This window comes from Phocoena phocoena, chromosome 8 (genome assembly GCF_963924675.1).
Source record: "Phocoena phocoena chromosome 8, mPhoPho1.1, whole genome shotgun sequence".
Classification (NCBI taxonomy): Eukaryota; Metazoa; Chordata; class Mammalia; order Artiodactyla; family Phocoenidae; genus Phocoena; species Phocoena phocoena.
This window is the reverse complement of record NC_089226.1, coordinates 27,115,903-27,141,035: the sequence shown is the minus strand read 5'-3', so window position 1 is coordinate 27,141,035 and position 25,133 is coordinate 27,115,903. Positions and strand designations below refer to the sequence as shown.

At 34.8% G+C, this 25,133-nt stretch overlaps 1 protein-coding gene across 1 annotated transcript in view; it reads left to right on the top strand.

Moving 5' to 3' along the window:
• The window catches only part of CWF19L2 (CWF19 like cell cycle control factor 2), a 209,204-nt gene that overhangs the window by 4,708 nt on the left and 179,363 nt on the right, over nt 1-25,133 (top strand). The window contains exons 4-5 of the mRNA XM_065882107.1: nt 17,399-17,509; nt 18,267-18,386. Of these exons, the coding sequence (XP_065738179.1) occupies nt 17,399-17,509; nt 18,267-18,386 (231 nt within the window). The remainder of the gene's footprint in view (nt 1-17,398; nt 17,510-18,266; nt 18,387-25,133) is intronic.

Below are 25,133 nucleotides of genomic sequence, written 5' to 3'. Positions count from 1 at the left end.
CAGGCATAGATCTGCTTTAGCACACTATAGATTAGTTTTCGCTGTTCTAGAATTTCATATGAATATTCATATATGGTTGACTCTTGAACCACACGCGTTTGGACTGCACAGGTCCATTTGTACGTGGATCCTTTTCGAGGAATATGTACTATAGTACTGCACGATCTACAGTTGGTTAGTTGAATCTGCGGATGTGGAACCGTAGATATGGATGGCCAACTGTAAAGTTACACGTGGATTTTCCACTGCACGGAGGATCAGCACCCCTAACCCCCACATTGTTCAAGGGTCAACTGTAATATGATCCTTTTTGTGTCGGGCTTCTTTGGCTTTACATAATGTTTTTGCAACTGACGTAATTGCATGTATCAGTATTTCCTTTCTTTTTATTGCTATATTCCAGTGTATGAATATACCATAATTTGCTTATCTGTCTTATCTGTTCAAAGTCATATGGGTGGTTTTTTAGTTTGCGCTAGTATGAATAAACCTACTGTGAATGTTTGTGTACAAGTCATTTGGTGGACATGTTTTTCTCTTGGAAGAATGCCATAGTTTTCCAAAGTGTTTGGACCATTTTACACTCCTACCAGCAATATATGAGAATTCCAGTTATTCTACATCTTTGCAAGCACTTGGAATTTTCAGCCTTTGTACTTTTTTGACCATCCTACTATGTGTAGTAATATTTCATGTGATATTTCCCTGAACACCAGTGATGTAGAGCATTACTTTAAGTCTTTATTGGCCATTCTGTTTTCTTTTATGAAGTCCAATTTATTAATTATTTTCTTTTATCATTAATTTTTCGTAGTTACTGCTTTTGGTGTCCTAATTTTTGCACATCTCAAGGTTGTGAAGATTTTCTCCGGTGTTTTTTTCAAGAAGTTTTGTAGCTTTGGCTTTTTCGTTTATCAGCGATTCATTTTGAGTTAATTTTTGCTTATGGTATGTAGTAAGTGTCAAATTTCAGTTTTTCCACGTGGATTTCCACTTGTTCCAGCATCATTTGTTGAGAAGGCTAACCTTTCTTTGTTGAATTACTTAGGCTCCTTTGTTTTAAATACAATTGAGCATATATATTTGTGGGTTAATTTCTAGACTCTGTTCTGTTCCCTTGGCTTGTATGTCTCTCCTTGGCCAGTAAATAAACTGTTGTAATTACTGCAAGTTTAGGGTAAGTCTTGGAATAAGGTAGTGTAAGTTCTATGATTTTGTTCTTTTTGAAAATTGTTTGCTACTCTAAGTTCTTTGCATTTTTAAAATAAATTTTAGAATCAGCCTATCACTTTCAACAAAAGTATGTACTGATATTTTGATTGGAATTGTTTTGCATCAATAGATCAATTTTGGGAGAATTAATATCTTAAAATAGAGAGTCTTCCAACCCATCATGCATGTGGTATATCTCTCCATCTCTTTAAGTCTTCTTTAATTTCTCTCACAGTGTTCTGGAATTTTCAGTGTAGAGGTCTTACTATCATCTTTTGTTATATTTTTTATATTTTATTTTCTTGGGGTGCTGTTGGAAATGGAATTAAAAAAATAAATTTTATTTTTTGTGTATTTGCAGCTAGCATATACGTTTACAGTGGATTTTTGTATATTTACCTTGTATCTTGTCATCTTGCTAAATTCACAAGTACTAGTGTTAGGTTTTTTTGGTTGATTCTTAGTACATGATTATCTTATGTGTGAATAAAGACACTTTATTTTCTTTCCGATCTCTAGGTGTTTTATCCCATTTGTTAATTTTTTGTTATTTTATTTCACTCTCTAGCCCTTCAATATAGTGTTGAATAGAAGTGGTGAGAGTGGACATCCTTACCTGTTCTTTATCTTAAGTGGAAAGCATTTATCTTTCACCTTTAAGCATGATGTTAGCTGTGGGCTTTTCATGTATGCTCTTTTAGACTGAGTAAATTCTCCTCTATTTTTATTTTTTTCTAAGAGTTGGTGTCTTGAATAGCATTGGATTTTGTCAGATACTTTTTCTGCATCTATTTATATAATCAAATGATTTTTCTCCTTTATCCTGTTAATATGGAGAATTACATTGGTTGATTTTTGAATGTTACAGCAACCTGAATTTCTGGGATACACTCTATTTGGTTATTTTTGTTTATTTAATTATAAAATATTTTATTTATATATACTTACAAGCACATTTTATTTTATATATATTTTTTCTGATATGATTTGCTCACAATTGAGAATATTTGCATCTGTGTTTATGAGGGGTATTGGGTTTTGTCGTAAGGGTAATGCTGGCCTCACGTTTGAATTAGGAAATATTCCCTGTTCTTCCATTTGTAGAAGAGTTTGTGCAGGATTGGTGTGATTTCTTCCTTAAAGGATTGTTAAAACTTACTAGTCAAACTGTTTGGGCCTGGAGTTTTCTTTGTGGGATGCTTAAAGCACACATTTAATTTCTTTAATATATGTATTAAATGTTTTCTCTTTATTCTTGAGTTAGTTTTGGAATTAAGGTTTGCAAGGAATTTGTTTATTTCATCTAAATTTTTGAATTTATTGTCATAATATTGTAATATTCCTTTATTGTCCTTTTAATGTCTGTTGAGTCTGTAGTTATGTCCCCTCTTTCATTCCTGATTTTGGCTATTTCTATTTTCTCATTGTTTCCTTGGTTAGAATAGTTTTAGGTTTATCAATTTTATTAATCTTTTCAAAGAATTGCCTTTTAGTTTCATTAATTTTCTAGTTGTGTATTTTCTATTTTATTGATTTCCACTCTCTTTTTACTGTTTTTCTCCTATTACCTATTTTGTATTTAATTTGCTCTTCTTTTTCTAGCTTCCTGAAGTGGGTGTATAGGTCTTTGATTCTAAATCTTTCTTATTTTCGAATGAGTATTTAATCTACAATTTTTTCTCCTAACACTGTTGTATCTCCATCTAACTAATTTTGATGTGTTATGTTTTCATTGTCATCTTTTCAAAATATTTTCTAATTGATTTTGTTATTTTTTTTAAACTTACAGACTATATATGAGTTTAAAATTTTCCAGGTATTTGTGGATTTAACCAGTTTTGTTTTTGACTTCAAATTTAATTCTATTGTTGTCACAAAACATACTCTGTATAATTTAGTTTAAAAAAATCATAGAGACTAATTTTATGGCCTAGCCTATGCTCTATCTTGGTGAAAATTCCTTATGTAATTGAAATGAATGTATATTCAGCTGTTGTTAGTGGTAGTGTTCTGTGAATGTCAACATGGGAAAGTTTATTCATAGTGTTAAGTCATCTGTATTCTTACTGATTTTCTGTTTTCCTCTTCTGTCAGTTACTAAGAGAGCAGCAGTAAAATCTGTGTTGTGGATTTGTCTTTTTCTTCTTTCAGTTTTGTCAGTTTTTGCCTCATGTATTTTGAAGTCTTGTTAGATACATACACATTTAGGATTGTTGTATCTCCTTGATGAATTGACGATTATATCATGAAATGTTCCTCTTTATTTCTGGTAATATTCTTTTTTAAGGTCTACTTTTGTCTTATAGTAATAAAGCCTTTTCAGTTTTCTGACTTTTTGTTTTCATGGTGTATTTATTTTTATTCTTTTAGTTTTAATGTATCTGTATTTTATATTGCAAGTATTTCTTGTGGACAGTCTGGGGCTTGCTCTTTTTTCTAGCTTATCAGTTTCTTCCTTGTAAATTAGAGGATTTTCTCCACTATATAATATGACAGCCATATTGACTTTAACATTTTTGGTAAAAATTTACTGAAGTTATATCAGGTTGAAAGTTCATTTCTTCAGGGTCTCTAGCCAGATTTTTTAAGTGTTTGTAGACACATATGGCTAGGTTAGTGGCTACCATATTGGGCAGTGTAGGTATAGAAGATCCTTTTAGATAGTGCTGGTTTAGATTATTAATGTTTAATGTAACTACAGGTATGTTTGAGTTTGTCTGCCATCTTGCTTTCCCTTTTCTATTTGTCCCATTTATTTTTTCTCTTCCTAGCTTCATTTGGGTTAGTTGGTTTTATTTTAGTGTTCTTATTTGTTTATTCATTCATTGATTCATTCTATTTTTTTTTAGTTGAATGAAAGATTTTTAAAATTTTGTAGTGCCTTATACTTTTCAAAAGTTTCACAGACATGATTTAATATAATCCCATAATAACCCTTAATTTTAATCCCCTGTGCCTATATTGCCCCTTTCCCCTTCTCTCTCCCCACTGTTAACTACTAGTTTACCCTCTATATCTATGAGTCTGCTTTCTTTTTGTTTTATTCACTAGTTTGTTTTATTTTTAGATACCACATATAAGTGATATTTTGTAGTATTTGTCTTTCTTTGTCTCACTTACTACTTCACTTAGCATAATGCCCTCCAGGTCTGTCCATGTTGCTGCAAATGGCAAAACTTCATTCTTTTTTATGGCTGAGTAGTATTCTGTTCTATTACATATATATGCCATATCTTTATCCATTCATCTGTTGGTGGACATTTCAGTTGCTTCCATACCTTGGTGATTGTAAATAATGCTGCTCTGAACATTAGGGTTCATGTATCTTTTTGAATTAGTGTTTTTGTTTTTGGGGGTTATATACTTGGGAGTGGAATTGCTAGATCATATGGTAGTTGTATTTTTAGTTTTTTGAGAAACCTCCATACTGTTTTCCACAGTGGCTGCACCAGTTTACATTTCACCAACAGTGTAGCATGGTTCCCTTTTCTTCACATCCTTGTCATTTGCGTTCTTTTTGATGATAGCCATTCTGACAGGTGTGAGGTGATATCTCATTGTGGTTTTGATTTGCATTTCCCTGATAATTAACGATGTTGAGTATCTTTTCGCCCATCAGCCATCTTCATTTCCTCTTTGGAAAAATGTCTGTTCAGTTCTTCTGCCCATTTTTTAAATGGGTTATTTGTTTTTTTGATTATGAGTTGTATGAGTTGTTTATATATGTGGGGTATTAACCCCTTTCAGTCATATCATTTGTAAATATTTTCTCCCATTCAGTAGGTTGTCTTTTCGTTTTGTCAGTTGTTTCCTTTGCTGTGCCAAAGATTTTAAGTTTAATTAGGTCCCATTTATTTACTTTTGATTCTGTTTCCTTTGCTTTAAGAGACGGATCCAAAAATATGTTGCTGTGATATATGTCAGAGTGTTCTGCCTGTTTTAGGAGTTTTATAGTATAGGTCTTATATTTAGGTCTTTAATACATTTTGAGTTTATATTTGTATATGGTGTTAGAGGATGTTCTAATTTCATTCTTTTACATGTAGCTGTCCAGTTTTCCCAGCACCACTTATTGAAGGGACTTTTCTCCATTGTATATTTTTGCCTCCTTTGTCATAGATTAATTGACCATAGGTGTGTGGGTTTATTTCTGGGCTCTCTATCCTGTTGCATTGATCTATGTGTCTTTTTTTTTTTTGGTGCCAGTGCCGTACTGTTTTGATTACTGTAGCTTTGTAGTATAATCTGAAGTCTGGAAGCATGATTCCTCCATCTCTGTTCTTCTTTCTCAAGATAGCTTTAGCTATTCAGTGCCTTTTGTGTTTCCATACAAGTTTTAAAATTATTTGTTCCAGTTCTGTGAAAAACACCATTGGTAATTTGATAGGGATTGCAGTGAATCTGTAGATTGCCTTGGGTAGTATGGTCATTTTAATAATGTTAATTCTTTCAATCCAAGAACACAGGTATATCTTTCTATTTGTGTCTTCTTCAGTTTCTTTCATCAGTGTCTTATATTTTTCCGAGTACAGGTCTTTTACCTCGCTAGGTAGGCTTATTCCTAGATATTTTATTCTTTTTGATGTGGTGGTAAATGGGATTGTTTCTTACATTCTCTTTCTGATAGTTCACTGTTGGTGTATAGAGAGGCAACAGATTTCTGTATATTAGTATTGTATCCTGCAACTTTACTGAATTCATAGATAAGCTCTAGTAGTTTTCTGGTAGTGCTTTTAGGATTTTCTATGTATAGTGTCATGTCACTTCTAGATAATGACAGTTTTACTTCTTCTGTTCCAATTTGGACTCCTTTTATTTCTTTTTCTTGTCCGATTGTGGCTAGGACTTCTAAAACTATGTTGAATAAAAGTGGCAAGAGTGGGTATCCTTGTTTTGTTCCTGATCTTAGAGGAAATTGAGCATGACGTTAGCTGTGGATTTGTCATATATGACCTTTATTATGCCCACTTTCTGGAGAGTTTTTATCATAAATGTTGAACTTTAACGTAAGGTTTTTCTGCATCTATTCAGATGGTCATATGGTTTTAATTCTTCAATTTGTTAATGTGGTGTATCACATTGATTGATTTGTAAGTATTGAAAAATCCTTGCATCCCTGGGGTAAATCCTACTTGACAAAGGTGAATGATCCTTTTAATGTATTGTTGGATTGAATTTGCTTATCTCCTGTTGAGGAGTTTTGCATCTATCTTCAGCAGTGATATTGGCTGGTAATTTTTTTTTCTCAATATGTTTGTCTGGTTTTGGTATTAGGGTGATTCTGGCCTCAGAGAATGAGTTTGGAAATGTTCCTTCCTCTGCAATTTTTTTGGAATAGTTTGAGAAGGATAGCTGTTAACTCTTCTCTAAATGTTTGGTAGAATTCACTTGTGAAGCCATCTGGTCCTGGACTTTTGTCTGTTTGGAGTTTGTTTTTTTTTTTTAATTACTGATTCAGTTTCATTACTGATAATTGATGTATTCATACTTTTCTATTTCTTTTTGGTTCAGTTTTGGGAGATTGTACCTTTCCAAGAATTTGTCTGTTTCTTCTAGGTTTTTCCTTTTATTGGCATATAGTTGTTCTTAGTAGTCTCTTTTGACCTTTTGTATTTCTGTGGTGTTGTAACTTATACTTTTTCATTTCTGATTGGACCATTTCTCTTTTTCTCTGATGAATCTGGCTAAAGGTTTATTGGTTTTGTTTATCTTTTCAGAGAGCAGGCTTTTAGTTTCATTGATCTTTTCTGTTGTTTTTTTTAGTCTCTGTTTCATTTATTTCTGCTCTGATCTTTATGGTTTCTTTCCTTCTACTAACTTTGAGTCTTGTTTCTTCTTTTGCTTGTTTCTTCAGGGGTAAGTTAGGTTCTTTAGTTGAGTTTTTTCTTGCTTCCTGACAAGCTTGTATCACTGTAAAGTTCCCTCTTAGAACTGCTTTTTCTCGTCCCATATGTTTTGGATCGTCATGTTTTCAGTGTTATTTGTCTCTAGATATTATTTCCTCTTTGATTTCTTCAGTGATCCATTGGGTTTTTAGTAGCAAATTCTTTAGCCTCCACATGTTTGTGTTTTTTTGCAGTTTTTTTCTTGTACTTGGTTTCTAGTCTCACAGCATTGGCAAAGATTCTTGATATGGTTGCAGTTTTCTTAATTTTACTGGGGCTTATCTTGTGACATTTCTCTAAGTTACTGTTTGTCTGAAAATTTGTTTTGTTTAGTCTTCATTTTTAAAGTTTTTTTCCTAGACAGATAATTTTAAGTTTATAGTTCTGTTCCTGTACTTTAAGATGTCATTTCATTGTCTTTTGCCTACATTGTTCCTAATGAGAGACATTTTCAGTCACGTTTATCCCTTTCTCTCTGTATATATTTCTTTCTGCTCTGAATGCTTTTAAAATTTTTTCTTTATCATTTTTTTAGCAAATCAATTATGATACGTTTGATATTGTTTTCTTTGTCTTTATCCTGCCTTGGGTTCATTGTGCTTTTTTGATTTATGAGTTCATAGTTTCCATCAAATTTGAAACTTTCTGGCTATTATTTTCGTGAAATGTTTTTTTGTGTCCCCTCTTATTCTGCTAGTCTCCTTAATTCTGTCCCATAAGTCACTGAACCTTTATTTATTTTCGTTCTAGCCTTTTCTGTTCTTCAGTTTGGATAGATTTTACTGTTGCATTTTAGGTTCAAGTTCACTAGGCTTTTCTTTTGTAGCATCTAGTTGGCTGTTATCCCCAGTCATTAAAGTTTTCATTTCAGTTATTGTATTTTTCATCATTAGACATTTCATTTGGGTCTTTTTTATATCTTCATTTTGACTCCTATTTGTTCATGCTTCCTTTCCTTGGGCATATTTATAATAGCGGTGTCAAAATCCTAGTTTGCTATGTCATTATCTCTTTATTTCTTGTTCTGTTTTGATTAACTGATTTCTTTTCTTGTCTTTGGGTCACATTTTCTTGCTTTGAATGTCTAGTAATTTCTAATTAGTTGCTGAACCTTGTGAAAGTTATATTGCGACTACTGGATTTGTTGTCTTCCTTTAAAGGGTCTTGAGTTTTCTTTTGGTGAGGAGTAGGTTATTTGTGTATTAGCCTAATACTTTTCAAAGGCTGGTGTTTAAGTTATGTTTGTGTGCATCTAGAGTAGCCATTACTTCTAAGACATGCTAAGGCGTGCCCTTTGTGGTTTCTCTGCTGATTGCCCTCGGTATTCAAGGAGATTTCTCTATTCTGGTTGGTGGGAACTAGAATGTGTTCTAGCCCTTTGTGAGCTCTGGGGATTTCTCTGCTCATAGCACTCTAATAATTGTTCCTTCCATGGTAATTATTCTTTGTCTGTCCTTGTGGACTTGCATCCTAAGGATGTTCAGTTTGGTATTCAGTTAAAGACTACAGGGGTCTCTTATATAGTTTTCTGGAGTTCTTTCTCTGTGTAGCTCCCTTTTCATGGATGCTCTATCTCAGCCATCACAAAGTAAAAATTCTGTTTTCTTATCTCAGTGAGATTGTCATATTGGGCTTGAGTTACCCTGCCTTGTACCATGGTCTAGAAAGTACCACTAGCAAAAAGCAGTAGAGTGTAATTGTAGCACTCACCTCATTTTTTTGCCTTTTCTCAGGGATCATAGTCCTGCACAACTGAGATTCAATGTCTAAAAACAGTTGTTTCTTATATTTTTAATTTTATTTCCATTTCTGTATATTTTTCTAGTCTGATGTAGCATTTATTTTTTCACGGCCAGTGCAGAAGTCTTCAAGTATCTTTGAGAAATATATGTATTTATGTAGGTACTTTATATTTTAAATATAAAATGTATGCATTTTATGTGTACTATGCAAATATAAGTAAGTGTATTTTATATACATATGTAATATTTCATATATATATATATATATATATATAAAATATGTACATTTACATATGTTTTTATTGGTGACACTTTTCTGTCTTGGTCCTGTATTTAGGTTTTGACTGTTAGATGGGATTAGGAGTGTGGTTAATTATGATGGCTACACATGAGAAGAAGAGTCCTGGGAGCTGTCTTAGGTCAAGAGGCACGTTGATGGTTTATGAGTTCTTCAAGGTAGGGTGGAGGATTGAAACAGCAGTAGAACTTAGGTCATAGCATGGGGAGAGGGGAACATAAGTCATGCTGAAGTGGTGAGGTGAGTGAATAATAGTGAAAATTAGCAACAAAATTAATAGGGAATGGAGGCAGGAGAGTTGTACAGAATGGTCCAATTGTCGTTGTGTAAATGAAAAATGAGTACTAGCTGTATCACATATGCTTCTTTCATTCAGTACCTAGTATTTAATGCAGGCTGCTGCTTAAAGTTTCTGACTTGGGCTTTTGCAAGGGTGGATTGAGTTAATTTTAATGCACATTTATTGAATGCCAGCTCTTTGCCAGACATTTTTATATACATGGGGAATACAAATATATAGAGTTCAAACTTTTGGGGAACTCATTTTATAATTAAACAGACACATACTTCCAGTATGTAATATCATGATGCCAAGGCATGTCAAGGTATTAAGGGAAGGAGGATTTCATATGTGGGTTTTGAGGAAGTGATGCTTCGAGTTCAGACTTAAAGGATGAGTAAGAATCACCCTGGCATATAGAGGTGTGTGTGCACAAGGAATTGTGAGAGCAAGGCGTGGAAGTAGGAGATAACATGATATAAAAGTGTCTGTGTGTGCATGTGTGTGTTTATGTATGTACATAGGTAAATACAACTATAAGTAACTTAACAATATTAGATTATAAAACAAGAGGAGAGTGAATGGAGATGAAATTGTAAGAGTTGATAGGACTTTGTAAACCAAGAAGTTTGAATTCTTCAGTAGGGAGTATATCATCAAATTAGGTTCATTTGTGTTATTAGAGAACCCCAGAATAGCCATTGGTTAATATAAAATATATAGAATCTAAAAATAGTTAACTTTTCTTTTTGAGTTTTCTTTTTATTTTTTTATACAGCAGATTCTTATTAGTTATCTATTTTATACATATTAGTGTATATATGTCAATCCCAATCTCCGAATTTATCCCCCGCACCCCCCAGCCCCATTTGGTGTCCATACGTTTGTTCTCTACATCTGTGTCTTTATTTCTGCCTTGGAAACCTGTTCATCTGTACCATTTCTCTAGGTTCTAAATATATGCATAAATATAGGATATTTGTTTTTCTCTTTCTGACTTACTTCACTCTGTATGACAGTCTCTAGTTCCATCCAAGTCTCTACAGCTGACCCAGTTTCGTTCCTTTTTGTGGCTGAGTAATATTCCATTCCATTGTAGATACGTATCACATCTTCTCTATCTGTTCGTCTGTTGATGGGCATTAGGTTGCTTCCATGACCTGGCTATTGTAAATAGTGCTGCAGTGAACGTTGGGGTGCATGTGTCTTTTTGAATTTTGGTTTTCTCTGGGTATATGCCCAGTAGTGGGATTGCTGGGTCATATGGTAATTCTATTTTTAGTTTTTTAAGGAACCTCCATACTGTTCTTCATAGTGGCTGTATCATTTTACCTTCCCATCAACAGTGCAAGAGCATTCCCTTTTCTCCACACCCTCTCCAGCATTGGTTGTTTGTAGATTTTCTGATGATGCCTGTTCTAACTGGTGTGAGATGATACCTCATAGTTTTAATTTGCATTTCTCTAATAATTAGTGATGTTGAGCAGATTTTCATGTGCCTCTTGGCCATCTGTATGTCTTTGGAAAAATGTCTATTTAGGTCTTCTGCCCATTTTTTGATTGGCTTGTTTTTTTAATATTGAGCTGCATGAGCTGTTTTCATATTTTGGAGATTAATCCTTTGTCAGTTGCTTCATTTGCAAATATTTTCTCCCATTCTGACTGTTGCCTTTTCCTCTGGTTTATGGTTTCCTTAGCTGTGCAAAAGATTTTAAGTTTAATTATGTCCCATTTGTTTATTTTTGTTTTTATTTTCATTATTCTAGGAGGTGGGTTAGAAAAGATCTTGCTGTGATTTATGTCAAAGAGTGTTCTTATGTTTTCCTCTAAGAGTTTTACAGTATCCAGTCTTACATTTAGGTCTTTAATCCATTTTGAGTTTATTTTTGTGTATGGTGTTAGGGAGTGTTCTAATTTCATTCTTTTACATGTAGCTGTCCAGTTTTCCCAGCACCACTTATTGAAGAGACTGTCTTTTCTCCATTGTATATCCTTGCCTCCTTTGTCATAGGTTAGTTGACCATAGGTACATGGGTTCATCTGTGGGCTTTCTATCCTGTTCCATTGATGTAAATTTCTGTTCTTGTGCCAGTACCATATTGTCTTGATTACTGTAGCTTTGTAGTGTAGTGTGAAGTCAGGAAGTCTGATTCCTCCAGCTCCATTTTTTTACCTCAAGATTGCTTTTGCTATTTGGGGTCTTTTGTGTCTTTATACAAATTTTAAGATTTTTTTGTTCTAGTTCTGTAAAAAATGCCATTGGTAATTTGATAGGGATTACATGGAATCTGTAGATTGCTTTGGGTAGTATAGTCATTTTCACAGTATTGATTCTTCCAATCCAAGAACATGGTATATCTCTCTGTCATCTTTGATTTCTTTCATCATTGTCTTATAGTTTCCTGAGTACAGGTCTTTGACCTCCTTAGGTAGGTTTATTCCTAGGTATTTTATTCTTTTTGTTGCAGTGGTCAATGGGATTGTTTCCTCAGTTTCTCTTTCTGATCTTTCATTGTTAGTGTATAGGAATGCAAGAGATTTCTGTGCATTAATTTTGTATCCTGCAACTTTACCAAATTCATCAATGAGTTCTAATTGTTTACTGGTGGCATCTTTAGGATTTTATATGTATGGTATCATGTCATCTGTAAACGGTGACAGTTTTACTTCTTCTTTCCCAATTTGTATTCCTTTTATTTCTTTTTCTTCTCTGAATGCCGTGGCCAGGACTTCCTAAACTATGTTGAATAAGTGTGGCGAGAATGGACATCCTTGTCTGGGTCCTGATCTAGAGGAAATGCTTTCAGTTTTTCACTGTTGAGAATGATGTTTGCTGTGGGTTTGTCATATATGGCCTTTATTATGTTGAGGTAGTTTTCCTCTATGCCCACTTTTTGGAGAGTTTTTATCATAAATGGGTGTTGAGTTTTGTCAGAAGCCTTTTCTGCATCTGTTGAGATGATCATAGGGTTTTTATTCTTCAATTTGTTAGTATGGTGTATCACATTGATTGATTTGCATATATTGAAGAATCCTTGCATCCCTGGGATAAATCCCACTTAATGATGGTGTATGATCCTTTTAATGTGTTGTTGGATTCTATTTGCTAGCATTTTTTTAAGGGTTTTTGCATTTGCATCAGTGATATTGGTCTGTAATTTTCTTTTTTTATAGTATCTTTAGTTTTGGTATCAGGATGATGGTGGTCTCGTAGAATGAGTTTGGGAGTGTTCCTTTTTCTGCAAGTTTTTGGAAGACTTTGAGAAGGATGGGTGTTAGCTCTTCTCTAAATGTTTGATAGAATTCACCTGTGAAGCCCTCTGGTCCTGGACTTTTGTTTGCTGGGAGATTTTTAATCACAGTTTCAGTTTCATTACTTGTGACTGGTCTGTTTATATTTTCTGTTTCTTCCTGGTTTAATTTTGGAAGCTTATACCTTTCTAAGAATTCGTCCATTTCTTCTAGGTTGTCCATTTTATTGGCATAGAGTTGCTTTAGTAGTGTCTTAGGATGCTTTATATTTCTGCGGTGTCCGTTGTAACTTCTCCTTTCTCGTTTCTAATTTTATTGATTAGAGTTCTCTCCCTCTTTTTCTTGATGAATCTGGCTAAAGGTTTATCGATTTTGTTTATCTTCTCAAAGAACCAGCTTTTAGTTTTATTGATCTTTGCTATTGTTTTCTTGTTTCTGTTTCATTTATTTCCACTCTGATCTTTATGATTTGTTCTACTAACTTTGGATTTTGTTTGTTCTTCTTTCTCTAGTTCCTTTAGATGTAAGGTTAGATTTTTTATTTGAGACTTTTCTTGTTTCTTGAGTTAGGCTTGTATAGCTATAAACTTCCCTCTTAGAACTGCTTTTGCTGCATCCCATAGGTTTAGGATCATCATGTTTTCATTGTGTTTGTGTCTAGGTATTTTTTGATTTCCTCTTTGATTTCTTCAGTGATCTCTTTGTTATTTAGTAATGTATTGCTTAGCCTCCATGTGTTTGTGTTTTTTACGTTTTTTTCCCTGTAATCTATTTCTAATCTCAGCATTGTGGTTGGAAAAGATGCTTGATATGATTTCTATTTTCTTAAATTTACTGAGGCTTGATTTGTGACCTGAGATGTGATCTATCCTGGAGAATGTTCCATGTGTACTTGAGAAGAAAGTGTAATCTTTTTTTCGGATGGAATGTCCTATAAATATCAATTAAATTAAACTGGTCTATTTTGTTGTTTAAAGCTTTTATTTCCTTATTAATATTCTGTCTGAGTGATCTGTCCATTGGTGTAAGTGAGATGTTAAAATCCCCCACTATTATTGTGTTACTGTCAATTTCCTCTTTTATAGCTGTTAGCATTTGCGTTATGTATTGAGGTACTCCTATGGTGGGTGCATATATATTTATAATTGTTATATCTTCTTCTTGGATTGATCCCTTGATCATTTTGTAGTGTCCTTTCTTGTCTCTTGTAACATTCTTTATTTTAAAGTCTAGTTTATCTGATTGGAGTATTGCTACTCCAGTTTTCTTTTGATTTTCATTTGCATGGAATATCTTTTTCCATCCCCTCACTTTCAGTCTGTATGTGTCCCTAGTTCTGAAATGGGTTTCTTGTAGACAGCATAAATATGGGTCTTGTTTTTGTATCCATTCAGTGAATCTGTGTCTTTTGGTTGGAGCATTTAATCCATTCACGTTTAAGGTAATTATCGAAATGTGTGTTCCTATTACCATTTGCTTAATTGTTTTTTGTTTGTTTTTGTAGGTCCTCTTCTTCTATTTTGTTTCCCCCTTAGAGAAATTCCTTTAGCATTTCTTGTAGAGCTAGTTTGGTGTTGCTGAATTTTCTTAGCTTTTGCTTGTCTGTAAAGCTTTTGATTTCTCTGTCTAATATGAATGAGATTGTTCCTGGGGAATATTGCTTGTAGGTTCTTCCCTTTCATCACTTTAAATTTATCGTGCCACTCCCCTCTGTCTTGTAGAGTTTCTGTTGAGAAATCAGCTGTTAACCTTATGGGAGTTCCCTTGTATGTGGATTGTCATTTTTCTCTTCTTGCTTTTAATAAGTTTTCTTTGTATTTAATTTTTGTCAGTTTGACTACTATGTGTCTTGGCAAGTTTCTCCTTGGGTTTCTCCTGCCTAGGACTCTCTGCGCTTCCTGGACTTGGGTGGCTATTTTCTTTCCCGTGTTAGGGAAGTTTTGTACTATAATCTCTTCAGATATTTTCTCGGGTCCTTTCTCTCTCTCGTTTCCTTCTGGGACCCCTATAATGTGAATGTGGGTTTGTTTAATATTGTCCCAGAGGTCTTTTAAGCTGTCTTCATTTCTTTTAATTCTTTTTTCTTTATTCTGTTCTGTGGCAGTGAGTTCCACCATTCTGTCTTCCCAGTCACTTATTTGTTTTTCTGCCTCAGTTATTCTGCTGTTGATTCCTTCTAGTGTAGTTTTCATTTTAGTCATTGTATTGTTCGTCTCTGTTTGTTTGTTTTTTCATTCTTCTAGGTGTTTGTTCTTTAATTCTTCTAGGTCTTTGTTAAACATTTTTTGCATCTTCTCCATTCTTTTTCCTGCGTCCTGGATCATCTTCACTATTGTTATTCTGAATTCTTTTTCTGGAAGGTTGCCTATCTCCACTTCTTTAGTTGTTCTTCTGGGGTTTTATCTTGTTCCTTCATTTGGTACATAATCATCTTGTCCATCTTTCTGTGAATGTGGTTTTTGTTCCACAGGATGCAGGATTGTGGTTCTTCTTCTGTGGTCTGCCCTCTGGTGAGTGAGTCTATCTACGAAGCTTGTGCATTTCCTAATGGGAGGGACTGGTGGTGGGTAGATCTGGGTGTTGCTCTGGTAGGCAAAGCTCAGTAAAACTTTAATCCTCTTTTCTGCTAATGGGTGAGTTCCTTCCCTGTTGGTTGTTTGGCCTGAGGCGACCCAACACTGGAGTGTGAAGGCTCTTTGGTGGGGCTAATGGTGGAATCTGGGAGGGCTTACACCAAGGAGTACTTCCCGGAACTTCTGCTGCCAGTGTCCTTGTTCCTGCAGTGAGCCACAGCTGCCCTCCGCCTCTGCAGGAGACCCTCCAACACTAGCAGGTAGGTCTAGTTCAGTCTAGACCCATGCTCCTTCCCCATGGGTCATGGTGCACACAGTACTTTGTGTGTGTCCTCTAAGAGTGGAGTCTCTATTTCCCCCAGTCCTGTTGAAGTCCTGAAATCAAATCCCACTAGCCTTCAAAGTCTGATTCTCTGGGAATTCCTCCTGTTGCCATACCCCGGGTTGGGAAGCCTGACATGGGGCTCAGGACCTTCACTCCAGTCGGTGGACTTCTGTGGTATAATTGTTCTCCAGTTTTGAGTCACCCACCTAGCGGTTATGGGGTTTGATTTTATTGTGATCGTGCCCCTCCTACCATCTCATTGCACCTTCTTCTTTATCTTTGGATGTGGGGTATCTTTTTTGGTGAGTTCCAGTGTTCTCCTGTCAATGATTGTTAAGCTGTTAGTTGTGATTCCAGTGCTCTCGCAAGAGGGAGTGAGCGCATATCCTTCTACTCTGCCATCTTGAACCAATCTCTAACTTCTTTCATATAGAAGAAATCAAGTAGGCAATTTAGTGTGGTCTTCTGGGACCAAGTCTTCTGGTTTTGTTCCTCCATTGTCTTTAAAATGTACCTCTTAGTGTAGATAACAGGAACGAGGATGCCCTCTTTTTTGTAACTTCCAGAAAGTCCTAAATAGTACTTTCATTTCCACCTTACTGGAGGCTTGATTAAGGTTTCACTCTCCAGCAAGGGAGGCACATTACATCTCCAAATAAAATTGGGTTCTACTGGTAGGAAAGGAAAGGTGTAATAGTCGTCTTTATGACAGAGAGTCAAAGAAGAGGAGTACTGTGGTCAGATACGCCTTTTATGATACTCTAAAGGTATTTAGGATGGGGGTTGGAGAATGAAAGGGAGCAGGAAAGACTGGGATTTTGGAGACTAATTTGGTTTTTCCAGTTGTCTAAGTGAGAGATAAGCAGATCTGATCTAGGGCTGCTGCTTTAAGAATGGGGAGGAAGGAGTATATATTAGTTGGGACTCTTGGTTGTAGGTAGCAGAGACCAAACTTAAATTGGTTTAACCTCCCCCCCCCAAAAAAAGGGAGGGATTTATTATTAGAACACAAACGTCTCATAGGACATATAGGAATGCACCTGGGTTTTAGGAATAGCTCAAACTAGAGTCATGAATGCTTTTATGAATCTTCTCACCATCTTCCTTTCTTCCCCTCTAAGTTCTATTTTTGCTTTTCTTGATATAGATAAATTTTTCCTGAATTCTGTGCCTCATGACAGAAATGGTCTCTGCCAATGCCTTTCGAGTTCTCATTTGTTATAGAGTAAACCATTTAGCCTTGGTTTCACATTCCTGGAGAGTGACTATGATTGAAATTAATTGGTTCAGGTCCCTACCTCTGAAACAGTCAGTTGTGGCCAGGGATGGAGGTGAACTCCCATGATAATCATTTGGTGTTCACTGTAGTTGAGAAATCTTTTGGAAATGACAGTCATAGGTTTAGATGGGAGGAGTAAGATGATCCTGAGATTTCTGACTCGGGTAAGTGGGTGGTTGGTGATGCCAGGTAGCTTAATTCAGATATATAGAAGAAGGATCAAGTATTGTGGAAGTAGATGCTGGGTTCATTTTTTGTTCTTACTGCGTTCAGCATGGCATTTAAATATTGTAGGCAGTTGTTTAAATCATGGAAACTTTGGGTGGATAAATTAGAAAGATATCAGTATAGTTGTGGTAGTTTAAGTCATGAGAGTGGATTTAATGTCCCAAGGGGAATGTCTAGAGATTAAAAAGTATAATTGGCAAAGACTGGAAACACAGACAAAGTTGATATTTAAGGGTTGAGAAAAGGAGGAAGAGTGGAACCACACAGTTTTTATGCAGAAGTATGTAAATTTGAGAATTCTACTTATATGTTAAATATTCTTAGAGCTCTGAAGATGAGTGGGTTGAGGCTGTTCCCGCCCACACTTCTGGCAAGGAAAAGGCCTGGAAGGTGAAAGATGAAAAGTCAGAAAAAGAAGACAACGAAGTTATTCAGGTAAGCCGCCTGATTTTAAACAAAGAAAGTGTCAACTTACAAGAGTAGATGAATGTTAAAATGAAAGATGATTGTAATTTAGTCAGAAGAAAAACTAGACTTTGTAAACAGTATACTTTTATGAGTAATTTTAGCAATAATGCTGTTTGCTGATCCTTTTCACTCCCCTTCTTCTCCTGTGGGAAAGTGAGCATTTGTCCCTATTCTAGTCCCTCAGAGGGTTTCCTACCTCTGGTTGTTGATAAGGAAGTGGCACTTTTCCCCTTATGTACTTGAAGTCTTGTATTGTTACATCTATCTGACTTTTCTACAGCGAGTAGAGTTCAGTCACAGTTTTTCTTTCCCTTCACTTCATGCCATAATTTTCTTAGCAACGCTTATAGTTGAATAGTTCACAAATTTGGGGTTATAGTTCATACGCCTGAGGAAGAATGCTATATTTACACTGTTAGCAACAATGAAGAAAGAAAGGTGAAAAGAACTATGTTTGAGTGCCTGTTGTATATCCGGCATTGGGCTAGATGCCTTAAGTCAGTTTTCTTGTTAACTCCTTAAAACATTCCTGAAAGGTAGGTATTTTAACCCGTTTTTACAGGGGAGAGAAGAAAGCTTAGAGAGACTAAAAAACTTGCTTTAAGTTATACAGCCATGTGGGATTTAATCCAGGTTTCAGTGCCTCCAGAATCTCTAATTTATTATTAAGTGTTTAGTGTTGTTCTAATCAATTTAGATTGAAGTGACTTCTTTTTCTTAACAGAGGGATGAATGGATGACTGTTGATTTTATGTCTGTTAAAACTGTGTCATCATTATCACTCAAAGCTGAAAAGGAAACTATAAGGAAAATAGAGCAAGAGAAAACCCAAGCACTTGAACAGGTAAGAGAACATTTAAAATGCTTTACCTTTCTGATTTGCCTTTAACTGATACACATTTATGTAAATGCAGTTTTCCTTGTAAGATATTATTTTTTGTGGTATTTAATAAATCAGTGGGAACAACTATGAAATGTGATATGTTCTTTTAAATTTTTTTTGTAGGAAATGAGTTTAAATGTATATTATATTTATAAATCTAGGGCATATATGGTTGAGTACAGAATTTGGTTTACAGCTGAAAATCTTCAAGGTGAGAATTTAAAGCATTCTTGAGTTGGTAGTGCCTTGAAATGATTGGCAGAAATAACTACCAGTCCTTTCTAAAGGATGACACTGTCAATTTAGCTCTCCCAGGTCTCCCAGAAGCAAGTTCTATGGCATTTAAGGTCATAATCTAAAATCATACTATACATGAAAATGTAACGATCATCCATGAATGAGAGTCATCCGAAACAATAAACAACCGAATCAGACTCATAAAACCTTTATCTTTTGGAATATTTAATAGCTTTATATAGTAATAGTAGGTATAGAAAATATGAATAAGGGTTAAAAGTTTAATAAGAAGGTGGATTTGAGAAAGAGCCAATATTAGAAATGAAAAATATTAGAGTTGAAATTAGAAACTTGTAAAATGGTGAAGCAACAAACTGAATACAGCTGAAGACAGAATTAGTGAACAAGAAGATAGTCTTTAAGAATTTAGTCTATCAAATTCAAGAATTTGAATGCAACATAGAGGCACAAATAAATGAAAAATATGAAAGAGTGATTATGAAGTCCTGTGATCAATGTTTTGTGTTTTTGTTTCTTCCCCAGTTTGATTTTAATTCTGAAAATGTTGGTGTGGTAAACTGTATTGACTTTATAATTAAGTAGCTGCCCATTTGGAACTTTGGGGCCAGAGGTTTTTGGAATATCTTTACTAAGTTCTGTTTTGTCTCTGAGTTAGACCTGAGGAAGTTAGGGGGAAAGTACCAAAGGGGTGTAACCAGTGGGTAGTAGAGCAAGAAAGAGGAGCTGCATGAAGTCAGGAAGTTGATTTTACCCATTGTGATTACATGCTTTCTTCTGAAATCATGGTCTGCTGTTTGTGGGCATGAATGGTCTGGTATGTTCAGGTATCCCTGGCTTATGATCTTCGGTTTTGCACATATGCGTCTGTTCTCTATATCAAACAACGGAATGTAGTAAACTCTTGAGTATCTTTAATACATTGAAATAGTGATTAGTTTTTCTTAGAAATACTGTTACAGAAAACTACCTTTCCTTTCCTAAGAAGCTATAGTATTTTGTCATGCTTATCTTAACAACTTTCTAGCATTGAATTACAGCTTTTCTAATTAATATAATCTTTTCTTACAAATTCTTATATAAACTTCTCTGATTCAAGTAAGTCAGTGTCTGTTGACTTGCTCATTTGCTTATGTAATTTTTGTCTTTTTTTTTTTTTTTTTGCATCTAAATCATCTTTTCCCCTCCTCCTCCTTCTTCCCCTTCCTCTTCCCCTCTCTCTCTGATTCAGGAGACGTCTCTGGAAGTAGCTACATCCCTTCAGAGATCCCAGCTTAACTCCCATCTCTCCATGGTTCCAGACTTGGCCAGGAAGAACCGGTTAACGTTAAATATTATTATGGTTCAGGCCCTAATTTATTCTTGCCTGGGCAGTTACAATAACGTTTTTGTTTTTCAGCATCCTACAACTGATGTCAGACTAACTTTTTCAAACTAGAGCTTTTGTCATGGTATTATTCTGTTTAGAAATCTTCAGTGATTGAAGTTAAGGGGAATGTGTCTTTGCTGTTTGTAGTATTTCCTTTTCCGTGGATGAAGCTCTGCTAGTGGTGTTTCATGCCACCCTCCTTTCTAATTCTGTCTTTGAGGATATGAAGTACATTTTCTATTAGAAAATTTGCAAAGAATAAACTGGGCGTACTTGGCTTAGCCCTGCCTTTCCTGCTTATGGAACAGACTGCTTGAAGAGATTGTGTGGGGAATGATATGAAGTGGGGGGTTGGTTCAGTGCATTCTACACCTGGGAAAATCTGCTTCATTGTGGGGTTCAGTTAACAGATGCATTTGTTGTTCACTGAAAGAAAAATTCCAATTTAGCCTTCGTTAGCAATAAAGGTAATTTTTGTCTTTTATTTCTTATGCTTTTTTTTATGTTTCTTAACTTGCTCAGAGCCTAGGTTGAAAAGAAAGGTGCTATATTTATTATTCTCTTTTAAAGACCACAAAATGCTGCCTGCAAATAGAGTCCAAACACATTAGATTGGACTCTTTCCTTTGGGTGATCTGCATCTCAACCAAAATAGTTTAATTAATTTCTGTTGTATTTCTCTGCAAATTCCTGTCTCTGAATTTTTGTTCATCTGGATTTTTCTAAGTACATGCCCTCTATCCCTGTATGACTGCATCCTGTTTATCCTTTAAGGCCTAACTTGATATATATGATGAAATTTTTATTATTTTGCTTGATTGAAATATATCTCTGCTTCCTTTATGTTCCCATAGCACTTTATTTGTTCCTTTAGTATATAGTACTTGTAGTTTTCTATAAAGCACTGTAGTTTAATAGTCTTATCCTGTTTCCCTTATGAGATTATAAACTTTTTGGGAAACTGTAGGTGCTTCTTTTTTTTTTTAATGTATTTGAAATTGTACAGTATTATTCTTTTACCCATGAATTTATTTTGCTGCTCTGTAAATGCCTGGATTTAGTCCTGATGTATGATAACCTGTAGTAATTTTTGACTTTTGCTTAGGTAAGAATTCAGATTATTGTGTACAGAAGTAAATCATCTAGACTAATGAGTGAGACAAGCCAGTTTTCAAACATCCATATATTTTCTTTCTTCAAATGATGGTTACAGTTTTTATAATACGTCTTTAAAAGTTTTATTGTATTTTTAATTTAATCTAATTTTTTAATTGAAGTATGGTTGATATACAGTATTAGTTTCAGGTGTACACCTTAGTGATTCAATATTTTTATAGATTATATTCCATTTAAAGTTATTATAAAACAATGGCTGTAATTCCCTGTGCTGTACAATATATCCTTGTAGTTTATTTACTTTATACATAGTTTGTACATCTTAATCCCCTACCTCTGTTGAGCCTCTTGACCTTACCTTTCCTCACTGGTGACCACTAGTTCTATCTGTGAGTCTGTTTTGTTATATATTCATTTTATTCCACATATAAGTAATAACTACAGTACTTGGCTTATTTCACTAAGCATAAAATCCTGTAGGTCCATCCATATTGTTGCAAATGGCAGAATTTCATTTATTTTTATGGTTGAGAAATATTCCTCTGTGTGTGTGTGTGTGTGTGTGTGTGTGTGTGTGTGTGTATCACAACTTCTTTATTCATTCATCTATTGATGGATACTTAGGTTGCTTCCATATCTTGGCTGTTGTGAATAATTCTGCTATGAACATTGTGTGCATATATCTTTTTGAATTAGTCTTTTCATTTTCTTTGAATATGTACCTCAGGAGTGGAATTTTTGGATCATATGGTAGTTCTTTTTTTAGTTTTTTGAGGAAAGTTCTTATTGTTTTCCATAGTGGCTGTACCAATTTACATTCCTACTAGAAATGTACTAGGATTCTCTTTTCTCCACGTCACCAACATGTTATTTGTGGTCTTTTTGATGATGGCCTTTCTGACAGGTGTGAGGTGGTACCTCATTGTGGTTTTGATTTGCAATTCCTTGATGATTAGTGATGTTGAGAATCTTTTCATGTGCCTGTTGGCCATATGTATGTTTTCTTTGGAAAAATGTCAATTCAGGTCTCTGCCCATTTTTTTAATTGGGTTGTTTTTTTGATAGTGAGTTGTATGAGCTGTTTATATATTTTGAATATTAATCCCTTATCAGAAATATTTGCAAATATTTTCTCCCATTCAGTAGGTTGTCTTTCCTTTTGTTGATGGTTTCCTTTGCAGTGTCAAAGTTTTTACGTTTAATTAGGTTCCATTTGTTTATTCTGGGTTTTTTTCCTTTACCTGAGGTGACAGATCCAGAAAAATACTGCTACAATTTATTGGAAAGAGTGTTTAGCCTATGTTTTCTTCGAGATTTCTGGTTTCTGTTCTTACATTTAGGTCTTCAATCCATTTTGAGTTTATTCTTTGTATATGGTGTTAGAGAATGTTCTAATTTCATTCTTTTACATATAGTTGTCCATTGTCCTAGCACCACTGACTGCAGAGACTGTTTTTCTCCATTGTATATTCTTGTCTCCTTTGTCATAGATCAATTGAACCACCGGTGTGTGCGTTCATTTCTTAGCTGCCTATTCTGTTCTGTTGATCTATGTGTGTGTTTTTGTGCCAGTACCATACTGTTTGGATTACTGTAGCTTTGTAGTAATGTCTAAAGTGAGCAAGCATGATACCTCCAGCATTGTTATTTTTTCTCAAGATTGTCTTGGCTATTTGGGGTCTTTTGTTGTTCCATGTAAATTTTAAGATTCTTAATTCTAAATCTTTGAAAAATGTCTTGGGTATTTTGATAGGGATTGTTTTGGGTAGTATGGACATTATAATAGCATTCTAACAATTTGTGAACATGGTATATCTTTCTGTTTCTTTTATCATCTTTAATTTCCTTCATTGTTGTCCTATAGTTTTCAGAGTATAGGTTCTTTACCTCCTTGGTTAAGTTTATTCCCAGGTATTTTATTCTTTTTTGATTCAATTGTAAATGGGATTTTTTTTCTTGAATTCTCTTTCTGATAATTCATCACTAGTATTTAGAAAAGCAACAGATTTCAGTATGCTAATCTGTATTTTGAACTTTTATAAAATTTATTTCTTAGTTTTAATAGTCTTCTGGTGAAGACTTTAGGGTTTTCTATATATAGTATCATGTCATGGGCAAATAGTGTCAGTTTTACTTCTTCCTTTCCAACTTTGATGCCTTTTATTTCTTTCTCTTGTCTGATTGATGTCGTTACATCTTCCAATACTGTGTTGAATGAAAGTGGAGACACTGGGCAACATTGTCTTGTTCCTGATTTTATTGTATTTTTTTATACTTGATTTAATGAAAAATTTTTTTATTGCAGTATAATTGCTTTACAATGTTGTGTTAGTTTCTGCTGCAGAACAAAGTGAATCAGCTATATGTATACATATATTTCCTCCCTCTTGAGCCTCCCTCCAACCCCCGCCCCATCCCACCCATCTAGGTCATTACAGAGCACCGAGCTGATCTCCCTGTGCCATACAGCAGCTTCCCACTAGCTATTTATTTTACACGTGGTAGTGTATATAGGTCAGTGCCACTCTCTCAATTTGTCCCACTCTCCCCTTCCCCGACATGTCCAGAAGTCCTTTCTCTACATCTACATTTCTTTTCCTGCCCTGGAAATAGGTTCTTCAGTACCATTTTTCTAGATTCCATATATATGCCTTAATGTACAGTATTTGTTTTTCTCTTTCTGACTTACTTCACTCTGTATGACAGACTCTAGGATCATCCTCATCAATAAAAATGACCCAATTTTCTTCCTTTTTATGGCTGAGTAGTATTCCATTGTATATATGCAGCACATCTTCTTTATCCATTCATCTGTTGATGGACATATAGGATGCTTCCATGTCCTGGCTATTGTAAATAGTGCTGCAGTGAACATTGTGGTACATGTATCTTTTGAATTATGGTTTTCTCAGGGTATATGTCCAGTAGTTGGATTGCCGGGCCATATGGTAGTTTTATTTTTAGTTTTTTAAGGAACCTCCATTCTGTTCTCCAAAGTGGCTGTATCAATTTATGTTCTCACCAACAGTGCAAGAGGGTTCCCTTTTCTCCACACCCTCTCCAGCATTTATTGTTTGTAGAGTTCTTGATAATGGCCATTCTGACTGGTGTGAGGTGATACCTCGTATTAGTTTTGATTTGCATCTTTCTAATAATTAGTGATGTTGAGCATCTTTGCATGTATTTGTTGGCCAACTGTATGTCTTCTTTGGAGAAATGTCTATTTAGGTCTTTGACCCATTTTTGGATTGGGTTGTTTTGATATTTAGCTGTATGAGCTGTGTGTATATTTTGGAGATATTGGGTTGTTTTGATATTTAGCTGTATGAGCTGTGTGTGTATTTTGGAGCAAGTCCTTTGTCACTTGCTTCGTTTGCAAATATTTTCTCCATTCTGAGGGTTGTCTTTTTGTCTTGTTTATGGCTTCACTTGCTGTGCAAAAGCTTTTAAGTTTCATTAGGTCCCATTTATTTATTTTTGTTTTTAGTTTCATTACTCTAGGAGGTGAGTCAAAAAGGATCTTGTTGTGATTTATGTCAAAGAGTGTTCTTCCTATGTTTTCTTCTAAGAGTTTTATAGTGTCTAGCCTTAAATTTAGGTCTTTAATCCATTTTGAGTTTATTTTTGTGTATGGTGTTAGGGAGTGTTCTAATTTCATTCTTTTACATGTTGCTGTCCAGTTTCCCCTACACCATTTATTGAAGAGACTGTCTTTTCTCCATTGTATATTCTTGTCTCCTTTGTCAAAGATCAGGTGGCCGTAAGTGTGTGGGTTTATCTCTGAGCTTTCTTTTCTGTTCCATTGATCTATATTTCTGTTTTTGTGTCAGTACCATACTGTCTTGATTACTGTAGCTTTGTAGTATAGTCTCGAGGGATCCTGATTCCTCCAGCTCCATTTTCTTTCTGAAGATTGTTTTGGCTATTTGGGGTCTTTTGTGTTTCCATACAATTTGAAAATTTTTTCC